At 41.1% G+C, this 21,313-nt stretch overlaps 1 protein-coding gene across 1 annotated transcript; it reads left to right on the top strand.

The window, feature by feature from the left end:
• Positions 1–1,811: 1,811 nt before the first annotated feature.
• Positions 1,812–13,116, top strand: LOC306922174 (von Willebrand factor A domain-containing protein 7-like; the record flags this gene model as incomplete). Its single annotated transcript, XM_079499570.1, has 17 exons — positions 1,812–1,997; positions 2,927–3,063; positions 3,517–3,661; positions 4,251–4,344; positions 5,199–5,327; positions 5,450–5,636; positions 5,903–6,072; positions 6,451–6,563; positions 6,672–6,788; positions 6,890–7,063; positions 7,171–7,300; positions 9,314–9,466; positions 9,592–9,684; positions 9,970–10,241; positions 10,770–10,903; positions 11,401–11,569; positions 12,724–13,116. 17 exons carry the CDS (start codon positions 1,812–1,814, stop codon positions 13,114–13,116), a joined length of 2,796 nt encoding a protein of 931 aa, XP_079355696.1.
• Positions 13,117–21,313: the final 8,197 nt, after the last annotated feature.

The raw sequence follows: 21,313 nt of genomic DNA on the forward strand, positions 1-21,313 counted from the left end.
ATCATGTTAACTCATTCTTTGTGGGGGTTTCATAATTCAATGATTTCTTTATTTTCTATGCTTGTATTATTCTTATTAGCAGGCAATAAGATTGCTTCTGCTTTCTGCCTCTATCTCTAGAAATGCCAGGTTAAAGCTACATTTCTGGTAGAGGTGTACCGTGTCTGTTACTGATGTAACTGGCATGATGTTCAGTAGATGTTAAAGCTACATGTTTGGTAGAGGTGTACCGTGTGTAGTTACTGATGTAACTATGGCATGATGTTCAGTAGATGTTAAAGCTACATTTCTGGTAGAGGTGTACCGTGTCTGTTACTGATGTAACTATGGCATGATGTTCAGTAGATGTTAAAGCTACATGTTTGGTAGAGGTGTACCGTGTCTGTTACTGATGTAACTGGCATGATGTTCAGTAGATGTTAAAGCTACATGTCTGGTAGAGGTGTACCGTGTGTAGTTACTGATGTCACTATGGCATGATGTTCAGTAGATGTTAAAGCTACATGTTTGGTAGAGGTGTACCGTGTCTGTTACTGATGTAACTATGGCATGATGTTCAGTAGATGTTAAAGCTACATGTTTGGTAGAGGTGTACCGTGTCTGTTACTGATGTAACTGGCATGATGTTCAGTAGATGTTAAAGCTACATGTTTGGTAGAGGTGTACCGTGTCTGTTACTGATGTAACTGGCATGATGTTCAGTAGATGTTAAAGCTACATGTTTGGTAGAGGTGTACCGTGTCTGTTACTGATGTAACTGGCATGATGTTCAGTAGATGTTAAAGCTACATGTTTGGTAGAGGTGTATACCGTGTGTAGTTACTGATGTAACTATGGCATGATGTTCAGTAGTGACATTTCATAGTAGTCTTTCCATTAAGTCAGACTTTTTGGATTATGATTTTATTTGTATTTATTTTCATCAACAGAGCAAACATTTAAGATATTCAAGATATCTCGCCAATAGAGTTACTTACATCATACAGATTACTTTTCTGTTGTGAATGGCACATTGAAAAGGAAAATCAACTAGGTGTTCAATGGAGGTGCAAAAGGTTTTTAAAAAAAGAAGAAAGGTGGCAAAGATACTTTATCACAAAAGTTAAAACGCCAACATGTTTTGACTCACAGAGGAGTCTTCATCAGGGCAAGAATGATAGTCAGGGCCATATACTTGCCCTGATGAAGACTACTTTGATTTTATTGTTTGTTTTTAAATCCCTTAATGGGCTAGCACCTCCCTATATTTCAGACCTTTTAAAATTATATGTCCCAGAAAGATCCTTGAGATCAGAAAACAAGCTTCTGCTGGAGGTCCCAAAGTCCAAACTGAGACTTAGGGGAGATCGTGCCTTTTCTATAGCTGCCCCTAAACTTTGGAATGAACTCCCCCTTTTAGTAAAACTGTCCCCCTCTATCCCTATTTTTAAATCCCGTCTTAAAACACTTTTTTATTCCCAAGCTTTTACCCCAGAGTGAGATATTAATTTTTTTTTTTTGGTTTTATTGATTGTTTTGTTTTTCTCCGCCCTGTTGTATATTTGTATCTCTATAATATGTTTTTGACGATTTTGTGCACTTTTATTTTTGTTTTTTGTTATGTTATGTAAAGCACTTTGGTCAACTCTGTTGTTTTTAAATGTGCTATATAAATAAAGTTGGATTGGATTGGATTGGATTTATATTTGAGTGCTCGGATCGACGCCTTTTCTTCAAATTGCACCTTATACCACCCTGCCATTAACTGAATGGCAAGGTGGCCACGGTCTGCATATTATGGTCAATTGCTTTACAACTTTTCTTTAAGAGTGATGATGTCACCAGTGCTGGGTGCCGTCCTGCTTACCTTGGCCCTATGGGGCGGGGCCGTAGCCTTTGCTCCCATTGGAGGAGATGCATCCACTCACGTCAGCATCACAGGAACGGCTCTTTTGGAGAAAGTGAGAGAGACTTGTTGGAGAGTGGCTGAGTCATCGGGTCATGAGTTCAACCCTACGGTGGGTAGCCTATAGCACACGCATGAAGTCAGACTAATTCACAGTGGTGGAAAGTAACTAAGTACTTTTACTTAAGTACTGTACTTAAGTACAATTTTGAGGTATTTGTACTTTACTTGAGTGTTTCCGATTTCCAGTACTTTTACTTCTACTCCACTGCATCTCGGAGCCAAAATTAGTACTTTTACTTCACTACAATCATTTGAAAACTTTAGTTACTAGTTACTTTGGCGATTTTAATTTTGATTAGAATATATTAACAACTTCAACCCTAAACATTTCGGCCATTTGAAAATAGCAGATCTACAAGCTCACAATGCGTCACAACGCGACGCATTGTGAGCTTGTAGATCTGCTATTTTAATAGATTTTGTACATATTTTTAACAATATGACTTTTAGTACTTTAAGTACATTTTGATGCCGATTACTTTTGTACTTTTACTCAAGTACATTTTCAATTCCGTACTTTTACTTGTAACAAAGTAGTTGTAAATTGCAGTATTGGTACTTTTACTTAAGTAAAACAATTGAGTACTTTTTCCACCACTGTAATTCAATGGTCTGACTTTATTTGTTTTGTAGCATACTGACTCGTACGAAATGTATATTTAATGTACAGAGAGACGGACATTTAAGCTGCATTTAATTGACAGTAAGTCAGTCCAGTAGTAGAGCAATCAGATTGCTTTCGAATTGGATTATTTCATCAGAAAAGATGAATCCCAGCCATTCCTCATTGGATTGAATCAGGTTTGGATAAACTGGTTCTGCTACAGCTTTTATTTTTGAGAGATTTGACAGAATGTAATCAACTGAAAAATAAGTTTACTGTATGCCACAGTGAATACCTCTCAGCTGCCTTTAAATAAATGGGCTGTACATAACTTACTGAGAGTAATATGACTTACATTTGACCTCTGACCTCAGGGTAACTCTCCTGAGGAGCTGGTCCAGGCCTGTCTCGGTCCCACAGCAACAGGAGAGGTGTCGGCCGCCAAGTTCCGCTCTGCTCTCAATGAGATCTACGTTCAGAACGGACTGGTGGACCGTGATTTCATCAACAGGTACACAGGGCTCCATTTTCGTCACCGCTAAACTTCTTTGCCTTTTTTTTACTATTTTGCAAAACATTTTTGAAGAGTTAAAAAGGCCAGTCTACAAGCTCACAACGTGGCAATGTATAGATCGGCTAGTTGAACTATTCAAAAATGTTTTTCAAAATAGTAAAAAAAGGCAAAGAAGTTTAGGGATAAGGGGTTTAGTGGTGACAAAAATGGAGCCCCTGGCTATGTGTGTAAGAAAATAATGTAATGGTAATATAATAGAAGTATTTATTGGCAGTAGACCTTACATGGAATGTTATAGAATATTATCAAAAATAATGCCTGTATAATCTGACAAGTAATACGTTTTGCCACAATTTTAAATGTGTTAGAACAGTGAGTTCTTGCATGTAACATTTTATATTGCAAATAGCCCAAGTTAACCCGACTGCTAATTAATTTCCCTAACTCCAGTCCTCCTCACCACTTCAACAATGAGGCCTTCCTTGAGGGGCGGGGCCTGATCACAGAGGGTGTGGCTAGCATCAAGGCCAACATCCGCAACCAGAACTTCCAAGCTGCGAGGGAGACACTGGGACGAGTTCTGCATGTCCTACAGGTGAGAGAGGGATAGAGAGACACTGGGAAGAGTTCTGCATGTACTACAGGTGAGAGAGAGATAGAGTGACACTGGGAAGAGTGTCCTACAGGTGAGAGAGGGATAGAGAGACACTGGGAAGAGTGTCCTACAGGTGAGAGAGGGATAGAGAGACACTGGGAAGAGTGTTGCATATCCTACAGGTGAGAGAGGGATAGAGAAACACTGGGAAGAGTGTCCTACAGGTGAGAGAGGGATAGAGAGACACTGGGAAGAGTTCTGCATGTCCTACAGGTGAGAGAGGGATAGAGAGACACTGGGAAGAGTGTCCTACAGGTGAGAGAGGGATAGAGAGACACTGGGAAGAGTGTTGCATATCCTACAGGTGAGAGAGGGATAGAGAAACACTGGGAAGAGTGTCCTACAGGTGAGAGAGGGATAGAGAGACACTGGGAAGAGTGTTGCATATCCTACAGGTGAGAGAGGGATAGAGAGACACTGGGAAGAGAGAGCAATAGGGGGAGGAAGATAATGTAAAATTACTCATAAATACTTTGTTTTTAAAACAAAACTGTGCGTGCATGCGCGTGCATGCATTTTTGTGTGTCAGGACTTCTACAGCCATAGTAACTGGGTGGAGCTGGGATTCAAAGAACCATACGTCAACCTCATCCGCCCGGACCTCCCTCTGGAAAACCTGGCAGGTTCGTCTCTCTCTTTATGGTGTCCCCCCACCCCCTTTTGACTTTTCTATATCTACTTAAGCCCAAACCACACCAAAGGGTCGAGACGGGACAAGACGGTTTTAGCGTTCGTCCCAGCGGTGTGATATGTCCTGTTGCACGTCAACCCAAGTAGACCCAAGTGATTCAACTGGTTCAATTCAATGGCCCAAATCAGAGCCATCTAATAGAAGAGTTACGATGTTGAGGGGGCAGAAACCGAGCGCTCGAGCGCCGTTCATGCAGCCTGAAGGGGGGACAAGCTGGAGTTGGAAATACATTGTTTTCAACGAGGGCGGCGCAAATAAGAGCAATTTTAGGCATGTGTGCAACATGACAACTGTTATAAAGTATTGTACAGTAACAAGTTAACTAAAGTCTCTTTAATGGTTATGTTGTACTATTACTACAGTACAACATTGCCCTGAGTCCAATGCATTTCTGCCTACTTCCGGTCCAGGACTTGTCCCAGTTGGTTGTCCCCATTCTCAATAGAAGTTTATGTAGGAGAGCCTCCATTGGACTGAAGCCCCATGAAGTGAATAATAGAAGTCTATGTAGGAGAGCCTCCATTGGACTGAAGCCCCATGAAGTGAACAGAGTTTGGGTAACTCTGTCTTACTCTATGGCTCTGGCCCAAACCACACCAATGGGTCTCCATGCAACTCCTCACAACTGTTGGTGTGGTTTGGGGGCTTTACGGGAGTGGTTGGGGAAGGGTTCACAAAGCAATTTTGTGGCTTTAAGAAATGGATTCACACTGTAAACGTATCTAAAGGTGTTTGTAAAAGGTTGATTTTTTCGGATTAAACTGTGTTTTTGCCGTACATGTGTAGAGGAGGACGCTGCAACCTGCAGTGACTGTGCCAGTGGAACATGCCCCAATCCTATCCTTCCTAACATTCTACAAGAGAAGAAACTCACCTCAGGCTACATGGGAATCTTCTCTGATGCCAAGCCTAAAGGTATACATTACAGAAACTCTATTGAAAATTGCTGTGGAAATTGTATTTCCGGGGTCGAAAATACATTTTCAAATACATTTTCTCGAGCAAAAAAGTATCCTGTACCTTCTGTCCTATGCAAGGTAAATGCAGTCACGGGGGTGCTGCTGACCTGACCAGCACGGTGGTCCCTCGCGGTGGCATTAGCAAGGATGAGCGTCGTCCAGACAACGAGGCGTTCCACACAGCTGCTGTCAATTTAGCCACCAGTGCCAGCCTCCAACTGCTGGAAGACATCCGTGGAGCTGCTGGGGACAAGGACTTCTTGAGGTGCAATGAGACAGCTAAAACATTGTTATTACACAAACTAATGCTAATTACATGAGCGTGTAACTATTACAATGTAAAATAACAGGTCAAGACTCAAACAATGCTATTATACAAAGCAACGACTACCATGAGATATGTTATTAGTGTAGGTGTTCCCAGTAGGTAACCCCTGGGTAGTTTTAGTTCCACACTATATGAGCACCAGTTGCTGCTTGAGAGACAATTCAACAGTATAACGTTTCTATGTGTCGTTTTGTCTCCCACAGAATGGTTGGCATTGCTCGTGCTTCCGTGGTGTGTTTTGTCATCGACACCACGGGCAGTATGTCTGACGACATTGCAGAAGTCAGGAGACTTGTTCATCAAATCATTGACACCACCAAGGGAACGCAGGACGAACCTTCTGAGTATGTTCTGGTCCCCTTCAATGACCCAAGTAAGTAGTATATATTGTAGTGCCTTAATTTAGTCATAGTAATATATGATGATATACATGTGTGGTCGTAATTAAGCCTTGCCAAGCCATGGGGCCCACAGGGCAGGAGCCTATCTCCTGTTTCTGTAGCGTGAGGCAGCTTGATGTACAACTACACCCCCTGGACATGACGCTATGTCGCAGGGACTTACCCCCAATCCAACCTTTGATGCTGAGTGCCAAGCAGGGAGGCACTGGGTCCCATTTTTCAGAGTCTTTGTTTGGTATGACCCGGTCGGGGATTGAACCCTGACCTCCGAGTCTCAGGGCTGACACTCTAACCACAAGGCCACTGAGCTGTGCTCATGCAATGTCAAAAATGTGTGCATGTTTGTGTAGAATTTGGACCCATAACAAGGACTGCAGATGGTGATGTAATGAAAGACAAAGTATCAAAGCTCACGGCAAAAGGAGGTGGCGATCTCCCTGAGATGTGTCTGTCAGGACTCCAGGTATACAGAAGTTCAATCATACCACTTATATAAATATATATGGTTATCAACCAATGATATTGCAGGTAAACACTTAAGTCAATCGTCCACCTTTCTGTTTCCATATAGTTGGCTCTAACAGGTGCCCCTGCCTCCTCTCAAATCTATGTGTTCACTGATGCCACAGCCAAAGACATTGCACTAAAGGATACCATTGTAGCCCTCATCAGGAGCACCAAATCAACGGTAAATACGTACAGACAAAAGAATATTGTATTATAGAATCCTTGCTATGTTTTTCCCATCTGCCCAGTTACATTCTTCCCCTGTCCCCATCTTCTCACCAGGTTAATTTCTTCATCACGGGGTCCAAGAGGAGGAGGCGTCGCTCACTTGAAGCTCGTTCTTTCAACGACTACAGAGAACTGTCTCTGGCTTCCGGGGGACAATTCATTGAAGTTTCTAAGAGCCAGTTGCCTCAGGCCACCGACATCATTCTTGACTCTTCCACCTCTGCCCTGGTAAATAGTAAACACATACAGCTCCAAACTCCAAAGGGCCATAAAGTAATGAAAATAATGTTCATGGTCAGTTGTAGGAATTAATTTCTCTTCTGTTTCTTTCTCAGGTGACGGTTCTTCAGCGAGATAGGAGTGCTGGGAGGGAGAGCTTCCCCTTTGTGTTGGACGGCTCTCTCACTAATGTCACTCTGTATATGACAGGAAAAGCAATTAGCTTCACTCTGACCAACCCAGAAGGTACAACAAAATAAAATAAAATAAAATAAAATAAAATAAAATAAAATAAAATAAAATAAAATAAAATAAAATAAAATAAAATAAAATAAAATAAAATAAAATAAAATAAAATAAAATAAAATAAAATAAAATAAAATAAAATAAAATAAAATAAAATAAAATAAAATAAAATAAAATAAAATAAAATAAAATAAAATAAAATAAAATAAAATAAAATAAAATAAAATAAAATAAAATAAAATAAAATAAAATAAAATAAAATACATACATTAGCTAATTTGAAACATGTTTTTAATATGTACTGTAGGACATAATTCACCCAGCGTCTCTTACACAACTTGTGCTCCTGTTGTTTACATGAGACTAAGCTCTGTGCATACTGTATGCATACTGTATCGTTGTCTCCGCCAGTGTCCAGGGATCCAGGGATCAATAACATGTCCGTACACAGACAAATGTGTCTGTGTCAAAGACTTGGTCTTGTCCGTGGCAACATTTTAGATTTTCAGTTTTACACCATTATAATGTTTTTATTTTGATCACAACACCCACTTACTGAAAGTCAAGTCTCCAGGTTTTCTTCAGAATATGTATGACAATTATTTATTATGACACTTACTTTACTTTACTTTATTCGTTTATTTAGTCGGGACAGTGTATATTGATGAACATTATATTAAAAATGCAGTGTAATATACCAGATTTAGCAAAACATGCTAATTTCCAACTGCAGTCCCCAGACATCAAACATCAAACAATACAAACAGGGCTGACATACAGGACCTAGCATACAAATACCTAGTACATTTCAAACGTAATAAGACTAGTAAGAACTAGAAAAAGTGCCCTTCTGGGCACAGGTCTCCACCAGGGCAGGTCAGGTTGTGGCCTCCTGGTGGCGCTATAATAGGCCAATGTGAAAAGGGTGCAATTTCTTCATACGCCTTTGATGGTAATTGGATGATTTGAGGCATTTTGTTCCAAAAATGTGTTTTGCAAAAATCAACCTGTTGGTGGCGCTATAACAGGCCAATGTGAAAAGGGTGGGATATATTCCTCAGCCTAGTAAGAAAATGTGTGAAAGATTTCACGTAAATTGCATGCTGCGTTCATGATTTGAGGCTTTTGTTCAAAACGGGGCAATCTTGCAAACTGTGAAAGCCAATTATAGCCAATTAGGATGGAATCTGAAATATCGGACAGATCCGACTTGAGCACATGACCATAGAGATACTGTGTAACGATTTGTGAGATTTTTGGACAGAATCTGGAGGAGTAATATCAAAAAATGTGTTTTACAAAAGTCGGCCTCCTGGTGGCGCTATAAAAGGCAGATGCGGAAAATGCAGGTCAACGGTTTGTCCTTGGCCTCTAGGGAGTGTGCATGCAACGTTTCACGCAGATCGGTGCAGTTTTACGTAAAACATGTGAAAAGCTGCCTCATGGTGGCGCTATAACAGGCCGTTCTGGAAAATGTGGGGCAGAGGTTCATCGTTGGCATCCAGGGAGCGTGTGTGCAAAGTTTGGCATCGACCGGGTTAACGGTGCCGGAGATTAGCTGGTAACGGACGGACGGAAGGACACACACACGGACGGACACACGGACGGACACACACACACACACACGGACGGAGTGCAAAACATACTCTCTCCCCATGCCTTCGGCCTGGTGGAGACAATAATAAATAAGAAAAGATTAAACTATTATTAGGGTAGGTTTACTCTAGTAAGCTCTCTAACACAGCATAACAAATAAATACACCTAAAATAATCATGAATGGTTGCAGCTTTGATTTTCAAGCAACCATTTTTTCAGATTGTATTTAAAAGAGGAAAATGTATAGCAAATTCCCTTATATGCAGAGGAAGTCCATTCCATTTTACACTAATGGCACATTAGGAGTCCAACTAGTACTAGTGGTTCTCAAATGTTTTATTTGCACTCTGAGAGTGTTCAAATGGAACCAAACGGACCCGTAACCTTTTTATTTTTTACATATGTGTCACTACCAGGTGTTATCCAGAGACAGAGTGAGCTCAGTGGTAATTTGGGGACCATTCAAACTGTGGGGAACCTGTGGAGAATACGTCTCAATGCTGACAAGCTGCCAGGAACCTGGCAGATCGACATTGTCACCAGCCACCCATACACACTCAAAGTGACAGGTCAGATATACTATTACTCACCTGTGTCTGCTTCTTCACACAACCTCTCCTTTTATTCATCAATACTTATTGAATTGTTATTTATTCATTGTCAGATTTATTTGCATATCTGTGTGTCATTCCAGGTCAGAGCGTCATCACCTTTATCTATAACTTTGTTGAGGCCTTCCAGGGACCTCACCCAGGTTATGCAGTGATCACTGGGCGTCCGAAAGCAGGTACATTTACTGTAAATTACGGGGAACTAAAGCCATTATGTAGTCATCAAATCATGTATCATAAAGATTGGTATGGGGTGGCGGTTGGCTCAGGGAGGAGGACACCCCTGCCATGCAGAGTCCAAGGCACTTTGGATGTAAAAACAGTCATCAAATCATGTATCATAAAAGATTGGTAAAAAATTAGATCATACATGGTAATCACATGGCTACATGACATCTATGCATCTTCTACTCACTCTACACTCTGCCTTGTCTTCTTCCCTCTTCGTCCTGCAAATCCAGGCCAGCCTGCCACCCTGTTGCTATCGGTGATGGGTAAAAAGGGTGCAGATTCTGTGTCTATTGAGTACGTTGGTTTGGGAATGGTCTCTGGTGCAGAGGCCATGAGCAGTGGCTCAACAACCGACATGGGAAATGGAGATATCCTGGTAACAGTTGATAGAGTCCCAGAGGGTGAGTTTGTGGTCCTGCTGAATGGAACAGACTCAGTGTCCGGAACCAACTTCCAGAGGCAGTCCACCACCCAGATGTCCGTCTCCAAGGTTGCCATCGAGGTTAGTGTCGTCACTTCCTCTGTCTATGTCAATTTTTGTTTTTATCCTTTATTTATACCCAGGGTAGTAGCTGAGCACAAGTGCTCATTTTCAGCAACGCCCTGCACATAGAAACACACACATTAAAACCTGCATAGGAGCTGACAAGTACAATCACAGTCTGATACTGTCGGCCACTAAGCAGCTCCACTGGAGCAGTTGGGGGTTCAGTGCCTTGCTCAAGGGCACTTCAGCAGTGTTGGGAGAGTGATGACAATCACTTCCCGACCCAGATTTTTTCCTGCCGGGGAATCGAACCGGCAACCTTTCGGCAACAAGGGCGCTCCCTCATGCCACCGCTGCCCCCAAAGCTTAGAAATCATAACTGGTACTCACAGCTAAGTATTAAAATAATTGTGGAGAGTCAACAATTCACACAAAACCAACATAGGAAGAATACCTCCAAAGAATATTTTGAAGTTGAGAAAATCATATAAGGAAGTAATAAAACACTATTTCACCTGCCTTTTCTTTTCCTCAACTCAACAGGCAGCAGTAGACAGCAGTTTGGAGCCAGGGAAAACCTTCTCCCTCCCATTCAGTGTGATGACCCAGGGCTCTGCAGGCACATACTCCATCACTGCCAAGAATGACAGAGGCTTTGCCATGGATTACCCACCAAGGTGAGGAGGAAGCACCAAACACAGCAGGCATTCTCATCAATACCGATATGGCTCAACTTTCACTCATATCTCTGCTGTCGGGAGGAAACCACCTATCTCCAGAATGTTCATTTTTCAGGAATTTAAAAATATTTTTTTTTTCAGGAAATTAAGAAACTTTTTTATTTTTTAAAACAGAGCGATACTGCCTCATCAAAGTTGGTGTTGTGGCTTTATATATTGTCAATTACATCCATGAGAGGGAGAGAAGTGGTGGAGTTAGCTGTTTTAGCAGACAGTTTGAAGGTTCAATGGAGTTAAGAGGTTTTGTCCAAAGCACTTTTTTACTTTCCATTGGTTCAATTCGAAACAACACACAGACGTAAAGGGTGTTCAATAGCACTGATTTATTTACTGAAAAATTGAGTTATGAGGTTTCCTCCCGACAGCAACAATATATTGTCATAATGACATTTTCCCATTAACCTGTTCAACCTTCCTCTCCAATTATGTGACAGCCTATCTTTGACATCCGGCCAGTATGCCAATGCAACGTTGACCATTACGCCACCTGGAAACACACCATCAGGCACCGATGTAACTCTGACCATCGAGGCCAAGTCATCCAGCGGTGGTGGTGGTGCCGATTCCAACTATGCTGTTCTAAGACTTTCTGTTGTTAGCAAGGTAACCAATGTACCCCGTCTTTACCATTACAAAGGATACAGCGCCTATAGGCACTGCTACCTCAATGTGTAATATTGGTGAAGGTTTCATTTTTCAGGCGGTCATTTAAAGTTATTTATTTATTTTAATTATATTTTTTATCCCACGATTTTGCAACCCTTTGTTTCACCCAGTGTCAATTGTCTAATGTAATCCTGGGCGCTACACTTCCTCTGACAACCTGGGGTGGCAGCGGACTGACCTCATGCTTCCTTCTATGCATGAGGAGTCCAAGCTGCTTCTTTTCACCTGACAGGGGGAGAGTTTCCCCGGCCGGACGTAGCGCGCGGAAGGAACACGTTATTCCGATCAGTTCCTTTCCCCTCCCATCAGGTGCCCCGGCTTAGTTTAGGAAGTTATTTTAACAATATAATTTTTAACCAACCTCAGCTGTATGGTGGAATATGTTAATACCATAAAACAGCTGCATCTGCAGTGGGTGGAAGTGGTCTCCCTACAACACCACTGAGCAGGTTAGATCCTGGTGCTGGGTAGGACACCTGCTGGTAATCATACAGTACTGCATGCACCTCTTGTGCAATGTCTTCCCGACCCTAACCAAGCAGGGATTATACCTCCTTGAATGAGTATTTCTGGGGATACCTGAGTTTGAATCCCGGTTAGGACAGAGTTACAGATGCCATGTTTAAGCCCACTCCTTTAAGCCCACTTCAGTGATTTGGGTGATTTGGAAAACCCCCAGGTCCGCCCCGGTAACAAGATGTGCCCCCTCCCCGATCATGATTGGAGGTAGGCCCCTAGCTCCCATCCTGATTGGATGAGGGCTTTCTCACCCGCCACCAAAACCGAAACTAGGCTTTTTGACCCCAGGGGCTCACTGGAGACAGGGAGGAACTCCTTATATGGTCAGCACACTCTATTGTAGGGAGGATTATCCAAAAAAAGGGAAAAAAGTGATATTTGAATTAAGTGAATCACTGAATATACCTTTAAAATCATTCAATCAAATCAATACAATTTCAGCAATCGACACCGACCTGATGAAGTATACATTTGTCTTTAACTTTATAGTGTACTGCACCTACACAGTATAGGCTGATTCACAACCGTTTCCCTCCTTCCGCATTTCATTTTGATGCCTTTTCTTTCTCCAGATCACAGATTTTGTACCGCCACTGTGCGACATTGTCAGCGTGCAGGCCGAAAACTGCCCTGAGGATTTATCTCGATGTGAACCCTTCAACTGGGAGCTCTCAGCGAACCTCACTGACGGTAATGGCACTGGCATCGAGAGGCTTACGCTGCGTCGGGGTAATGGAACTCTCCAGAACACCGGCTTGGACGCTCCCTCGATTCAGGCAACGTACAATGCTTCCTGTTGCTCTCAGATAGTGGAATTTATTGCTGTTGACAAAGTTGGCAATGTGGGCAAGTGTTATCATTCGATTATTCACCACCCTGACTCCAGTGGCCCTCCTGCGTCGGCCCTGTCCCGACCTGCACTGTGGCTGTGTCTGGTGGTTTCTGCCTTTGTGGCCAGACTTTGAGGGGAACATTCATCCACCTTCATTTAGTTTTAGGTAATTAATTGTAGCCAAGCAATTTCTCAGGTTCAGTTAACATTTTCTTGATATGTTGAAAACAATTCTTCCACTATACCGATTCCATAATTCCATGCTGTATTGATGTTGACCCCCGTAAGGGTCTATTTGGTTTTATTTCACGCTCTCAAGAGTTAAAGATCTAATAAGGGGTTGTAAACCACTGCTTCATGTGACAACAGACTATGACTGAATGTCAGGATAAAGCACACTCTTAATAAACTGTTCATTTTATTTATATAAATAAAGCAATTGCTGTTAGACGATCAGACTTTTATGAATGAATGAAAAAATGATCATAACAAACGTATATTGATTTTATTTGGTTCCAAAATGTTGAATGGCTGAATGTTATTGTATGTACATGTCGAAATAAAACTTTTTTCTTATAATGAACACAACTGAAAAACATTTCAAAATTAAATCGAAGAAGCCTGGGCCATGGCTCAATGGTCCAGGCACCTTGGCTGGCAACCCAGTCTGGCAGTGTGCCGCAGGTTCGACTCCCGATCCCAACGGCCTTTACTGCATGTCTTCCCCCCCATCTCCCTCCCCATTTCCTGTCAGCCTACTGTCTGTCCCTCCATAAAAAAATATAAAATAAAGGCAAAAGCCACAAAAATTGAATGAATTGAATTAATTTAAAGGACCTATAACATAAAATTCAACTTTTTCAATTTCTTTTGTGTTTTTGGGGCTCCCATGTGTGTTTTCTATCCCCACAAATAACCAATTTTGAACAATCAGGCTTTCATATCATATAGGTGTTTTAATGGAAATTGCTCTCAGGAACAGCTCAACAGATTTTGGCCTCATCGTGATGTCATCAATGTCACCCTACTTTGTATAATTCCTCCTCTTCTTCAGTCTTCAGTTCCAAATTTGCATTTCCACTTTGTTTACAATGTCCACCATTGTTGATTGTCCAAGCTGGCATGGAATTGAAACGAGCCTGGTTTTATCTAGCATCAGTATTATAATGACTCAAATATTAAATAATCTGCATATCAGCACCCCCACCACCTCAGGACATTGTGGTACTACAGCTAAAACTGCTTTCAAAGTCCAGAAAGAAATGACAAGGACTGGTTATATCAGAGTGGTGATTGAGGCTCAAACCATTAGAAATAACTTTGAGGGACATAGACAATATGATATTAAATATTTAAAGCAGTTTTAAAATGCATGTTATTTGCGCTTTAAATCAAAGAAAACTAATATCGGCCGCTTGTATTCGAGGCCTTATTCTTTCGGTCATGGCCAGGGGTGTAGTGGGGGGGGATGCGAGGGAGTTCTCTCAAGTCTAAAATATATGTTTTGCCAAAAATATGTTTTTTGACTTTTATGGATATGATCAAGCATTGCAACACTGGTCATGAGTCATGACCCACACTTCATGAAAGAGTTTAAAGGACTACTTTTTTTTATTTTTATTCAAGGTTCATGTTTTAGGTTGTTTGGAGAAAGTAAAAAATTGTGTTATTTCTTTCTTTATTGATGGTGTGTTTTATTGAAAGTATTGCTTTTTCCTTTGTTTGATCAATTTTCTGCAATTTTTTTGACAGGCATTTGGGCAAGTGGCTAAATATGTATATTTTTACAAAAGTTTACGGCACTTTCTTTATTATTATTTACTAATAGTCCTACTAGAAAGATCACAGGATTTCTAATGAAGGTGAAGAGGATGTCAGGCTATGGAAAATAAAAACACAATAGTCAAGTTTTATAAGACTGATGTCTGGATAAGAAGCTGAGCTGACTCCTGGGTGAGGAAGTTGGGATGGGTTAACACATTTCTGTGCAAATGTACTGCCACAAAAAAAACAAGTGTTTATGTTATCAAAAACTAGAAGAAATGTGCTCCTCTGTCACGGTGTGGACACAAGAGGTGTAGGACTCATGCAGAACGACCAGGCACAGGAAGAGAAGTAATTTATGCTCAAGAAAGAGGCTTCATGGCTCTTCACCTAGGCTGCTGAGCCACGTAAAAGCCACGCGTCTTTCCCCCGATCCCGACAGCCTTTGCCGCGTGTCGTTCCCCCCCCCCACCCCCATCTCTCTCCCCGTTTCCCCAATCTATCAATAAAGGCAGGAAAAGCCAAAAAATATATCTTAAAATAAAAAAAGAAAGGCTTCATTCTCAATATCCACACTGGGAAAAAAATAAACAAGGAACTTCAAATATAGTGTCACGTGTGAATCAAGAAGGTTTGTTTGTTTGTTTGTCATGTTTATTTCGAATATGCAATAAAATAAATAAAACAGAACAGTTTTGTATTTCCTAATTACATGGAAAAACACTTAAAATAAATAGCTTAAAATATAAGAAAACAAAACAAAGAAAGACAAAAAAAGCATATCCGAAAAGGAGTGAGAAGAAGTAAAAACGTATAAACTCCCACCCCTCTGTAATTGAATAATTACTCGCTGACTTCTGTGCTTCAACTCAATATCAAAATGTATATGTTCATTTTTATATACGAAAAGAAAACTGTACATGTACATACGAATATGCAACACATATACATAGTATAAACATATATAAATTCAATACACATATCCATCATACATATCAAAAATATCCATTTTAAACACATAAGCACCTGAATTATCCATTTTCCTCCTCCCTGTATTTTGTGAAAAGGTAGGACCCAAATGCAGGACAGGGAAGCGCAGAGGCAGGGAAGTCAAAATGCAGGCGGTTATTTATTCACCAATGTCCGGGAACAAGCAACAAAACTCAAAATCAGGACAGGGATTGGCTAAGAGACTAACAAGACACAGGTGGAGCAAACTAATAATCACAGGTGCGACAAGACAGGTAACCCTAACCACAAAGGAAACCAGGACACTAAATACTACAAAATAAAAGAGCACAACACTAAAACACGTCACGGATCGTGACATATAGAGGGTATGCACAATGCACATGCATGAAGTGAATGGGAAATTGAGTGTCAAAGTGAGTTTAATGTCGTTTAACGTTGTTTAAAGGAGCATTCAGTGATTTGGGTGATTTGGAAAACCACCCAGTCCGCCCCGGTAACAAAATGTGCTCTACAGTGGGGGGAAGTGCAACAGGCCAACAGCATGTGCACTAAGGCCCGCCCCCACTCGATCATGATTGGAAGAAGGCCCCTCTCATCCTGATTGGATGAAGGCTTTGCCACCCGCCACCAAAACTGAAACTAGGGTTTTTTGACCCCAGGGGCTCACTGGGGACAGGGAGGAACTCCTTATATGGTCAGCACACTCTATGGTAGGGAGGATTATCCAAATGAATGAAGTGAAATCACTGAATATACCTTTAACGTTGTTTAATGTAATCACATAGGACTTTTCTGTTTGGATGTATGGGCTGTCAAGGCCAGAAAAGTAGTATTTTTTCAGTTAAAAACAGACAACATGAAATACTACATATCAACAGGAACAACCCTATCCCATAAATACAACCGTTTTACAATAAACAGTCATATGTGCTTCCAAAAAGCAGACCGATACCTAGAGTTATACTGAGGCTGGGGTTACAAAGCAGCACAATTATAGAGTTATACTGAGGCTGGGGTTACACAGCAGCACAATTATAGAGTTATACTGAGGCTGGGGTTACACAGCAGCACAATTATAGAGTTCTGAGACTCATTCAGTCTACACATTAATTTGTACATAGTACAAGTTTCTCAGTAATGCATGAAAAGTGTACACTCTCCCACACTACAGAATTAGTGGGTTTTTTCAACAATATGCATGAAATGCAATCATTATAAGCAACCTGCAGTTTATAAATGCTTGCTTTCCTGAACTTCACCCCACAAGGGGAGTGAAGTATGTGAAGGGGAGTGAAGTAATGTATGCTCTGAAAAGATTGAGGCCTACTTTCACATAAAGTGAACATGAGTGAAATGTCCTTCCCAGCATGTTCGCTTGAGCATATAAATGGTAAATGGTGCATTTATATAGCGCCTTTATCCAAGGCGCGTTACATAGATTGTGCATTACATGCATTACATTCACCCATTCACACACACATACTGTCACGGATGCAGACAGAGTTGAACCCAATTGCAAAGTCACAACAAACAAGAGTAGAATAATAAAGTATTTAATAAAGAGTGAGCATAAATCTTACACTGAAGATGCAGGCAGGAATCAGGCAACAGTAAAATGACAATGTAGTCGAAACAAGCAGGACATCAATGACACCAGGTTATGAACTGACAGTTTGCACTGAGTCCAGTTTTATAGGGAGCAGGTTGATAGGAGAAGTGTTCACTGCTGGGCTGATGAGGTAGTTGAAGACAGGTGTGTAAATGGAACTGGGTGTGCTGGAATGGGATATGGGAGTGGCCAGTGTGGAGTCACAGACTGAGGGAGAGACAGACTGTGACACATTCATACACTGATGGCGACGGAAGCCATGCAAGGTACCAGCCAGCACATCGGGAGCAATTTGGGGTTCAGTGTCTTGCCTAAGGACACTTCGACATGTAGACAGGAGGAGCCGGGATTCGAACCGCCGACCCACGGATCATTGGACGACCTGCTCTACCCCCTGAGCCACAGTCACCCCATATAGTATACAGATCCTCATCATCCAAGTCCCAGATACTTGGCTTTACTGCAAGTAGAGCATATAGTATACAGATCCTCATCATCCAAGTCCCAGATACTTGGCTTTACTGCAAGTAGAAAACACTTGATCTGACAAGTAAAAAGGACACGAGAGGTCTTTATCCCCTCTGGTCCTGCAGACCATAACTACGCTCTATTTTTGTATTTTATATATTTCATATCAAATGCTACACCATATTCAGAGCAATGAGAGCATACATGGATACAGTAGCAGCTGTTGAAAGCCAGCACTACTGGGAGAAAGTATTATATAGAGCAGGGGTTCTCAACCCGTGGGTCGCGACCCCTCGGGGGGTCGCCAAATTATTTTAGGGGGTCCCCAAATTATTTAAAAAGAAAAAGAAAAACAAATCTTTTTTTTTTAATTTCTTTTTCACGATTTTTCAAAAATAGCAGACCTACAAGCTCGTAGCGCGCCACTCGGTGGCGCGCTATGAGCTTGTAGATCTGCTATTTTTCAATAGCTAAATTATAACAATGCTTAAAACACCAAAAGGGGTTCCCGCCCAAAATGGTTTAAGGTTATTGTAGCAGTCAATTTATATTGTGGGTCGGGAGGGGGCGGGGCGGGGGTCCCGAGACATTGCCAAAGCATTTCCGGGGGTCCCCGGCCAAAAACGTTGAGAACCCCTGATATAGAGAATGATACTGTGTACCGATTTGTGTGATGTTTGGACAAACTCTGCAAGAGTATAGGCCTAATATCGAAACATTTGTTTAGCAAATATCTGCCTCCTGGTGGCGCTATAAAAGGCTGATGTGAAAGGGGCAGAGGTTCTGCTCTGGCATCCAGGGAGTGTGTGTGTGTGTGTGTGTGTGTGTGTGTGTGTGTGTGTGTGTGTGTGTGTGTGTGTGTGTGTGTGTGTGTGTGTGTGTGTGTGTGTGTGTGTGTGTGTGTGTGTGTGTGTGTGTGTGTGTGTGTGTGTGTGCAGTTTCATGGGCCAACATTTCCGGAGATTAGCTGTCCACTTTTTATAGTCTCCTTCGGCCTGGCGGAGACTATACAATATTTTAAATCTATCGATGATGTCACTGGCAGGCAGGGTTTTTTTTAACAGTTCACAGCCACTGTATAATCTGTCAAAAAAGAAATGATCCCTATGTGCCCAAATTAGAGCTGGCATACTTGGTCTGCATATTGAGACAGGTAGATATGTAGGCACGGTTGAGGAGGATAGATTATGTAGTCTGTGTGATCTAAAGGAAATTGAAAATGAAATGCATTTTGTTTTTTATTGTCCATTCTACAACTCTATTAGGGAGAGACTTTTTAATAAGATAGATCCAAATCATGAATTTATATAGTTGGAGGACTTCGAGAAACTGAAACGCCTATTTCAAAATTACACCTTTTCATTTGCCTCATTCCTTGAAAAGGCCTGGTCAATGAGGAGAAGGGCCATTTACATGTAAAATGGCCTTGTTTATTTGTTTTCATTTTGTTTTCATTTTTGTTCAAATACTGTACAAATATGTATTCATGTATTTAATAATGCATTTCGGAAAACGAACAGGAAGGACTGTAATGTCAGTTGTTTTCAATGTACTTTGTTAAATGTGTCATTATAATCCCATATGGGATGGGCCAAAGTGGCATGACACGAAAATAAATATTTCATTCATTCATTCATTCATTCATTCATTCATTCATTCATATACTGAGTTGTTGTGGCAGGTTCTGTTTAACATTTTACTTTACTTCCTTTCTCTATCGAACCTGCTTTCTTTGCTGTCTCCACACTATTTCTCACCTCCAGCTGTGACCCATCCCACACTCCTGTCTCTCTGTTGGTTCCACCCTCTGTGCTCTTTGGACTCGTGCATTTTGGAAATCACAAGGGATTGGACCATAAAAAATGGAACAGAGATTCCAAGTATATTGTTGTTCATCTGAAATACTGTTAACTCCGGCGGCCGAGCCACGCCCACATCACTCTGACTCAGACAGAAAGAAACCTGATAAAAACTGATATATTTAGGCAGGACCATCTCCATGGATACCTATATGACTCATGAGACAACATGACCATACACGACCATATTTAGGCATGTCACCAGTGGTGGACAAAGTACTCACATTTATTGCTTAACTAAAAGTAAGTACTTAATTTGTTGCAAGTAAAAGTTCGCTGTTCAAATTTTACTTGAGTAAGTACAAAATTATTGGTTTCAAAATGTACTTAAAGTACCAAAAGTAAAAGTACTAGTGCAGAATGTCCCATATTTCAAGCAGATCTTGTAGATCGGCTATTTTCAAATGGCCAAAAACATATATAGGGCTGAAGTTGTTAATGTATGTTTTGTAATAAAATCTACAAGTAAACCCAACAGGGTCCCACACACGCACGCACGCACGCACGCACGCACGCACGCACGCACGCACGCACGCACGCCACACACACACACACACACACACACACACACACACACACACACACACACACACACACACACACACACACACACACACACACACACACACACACACACACACACACATTCTTGTTCCTGATAAATCTGATTACTTGTCACGCCCATGCTATCTAAACTATATAATCTGCAGTATCATTTCAGACACGTACTGCGTCTCATCCCAGTCAAGTAACATAGAGGTATGTATACGTTGTCATTGCTGGCATTAGTAAGCTTGGTTGATATTTCATCTGTGTCTGAGTTATGGTTGCGTTTAGTGGTGTCTGCACTTTATATGATATCGCAGTGATAATTTCATCAGAAGATCAGTAGATTTTTTTTATAATTATTTATTTTTTAATCTCACACTTAAGTGCAATAGTTTTATACCTGTAATGCTGGGGTGGTCACTGGGCAACCACCTCTTTTTGATCTAGCAGGCCGATTCAGGTGATCAGTTGAGTTGATCAAAAACATCCATTAACGTTTATTTTTGTGCTTCAGTTTGAAGTGATTAATGGAATTATTATTTCATTAAAGTTGTGAGACTTAATTGGGCAACAACATGATAGTGTAAACAGGGCTGCAGGGTGCAGTTCAAGGGATATTTCACTTTGATTTGAAAGAGAAATATCCCTTTAAATGTGTTTATTAGTGGTGTGCTTACTGCTTGGATAGTTGGACACAGTTATGTAACTTCACCTTCTCACCTCTTTGTATTCTGGACTCACGTGAGTCTGTCTTAGAGCAAAGAGTTCTGTCATTGTTTTGGAGAAGGTTTGGACACCAGTGATACTTTTCTTTTTCTAGTTTTATATTAAATCTGTGATGATTTAATGACTGCATGTTCACAGTGGTATTATAATTAGTTAATAGTAACTGATATTTACGGGATGGATGCCTGAAAATATCAGACATAACGGTGAGATGTTGAGACTTTGGAATAGATAATAGTTATTGTTAGTATGCCCGACGACAGACTAATTAACCAACAAATGTTTTAACTGGGATATTTCTAATGGTTACCCTTGGGCCAATGCCAATGATGTAAAATCATCATCATTTATTTATTTAAATGTTTTTTGCTGAAATATTCGTG

The sequence above is a fragment of the Electrona antarctica genome (assembly GCF_951216825.1).
Source record: "Electrona antarctica genome assembly, chromosome: 4".
NCBI lineage: Eukaryota > Metazoa > Chordata > Actinopteri > Myctophiformes > Myctophidae > Electrona > Electrona antarctica.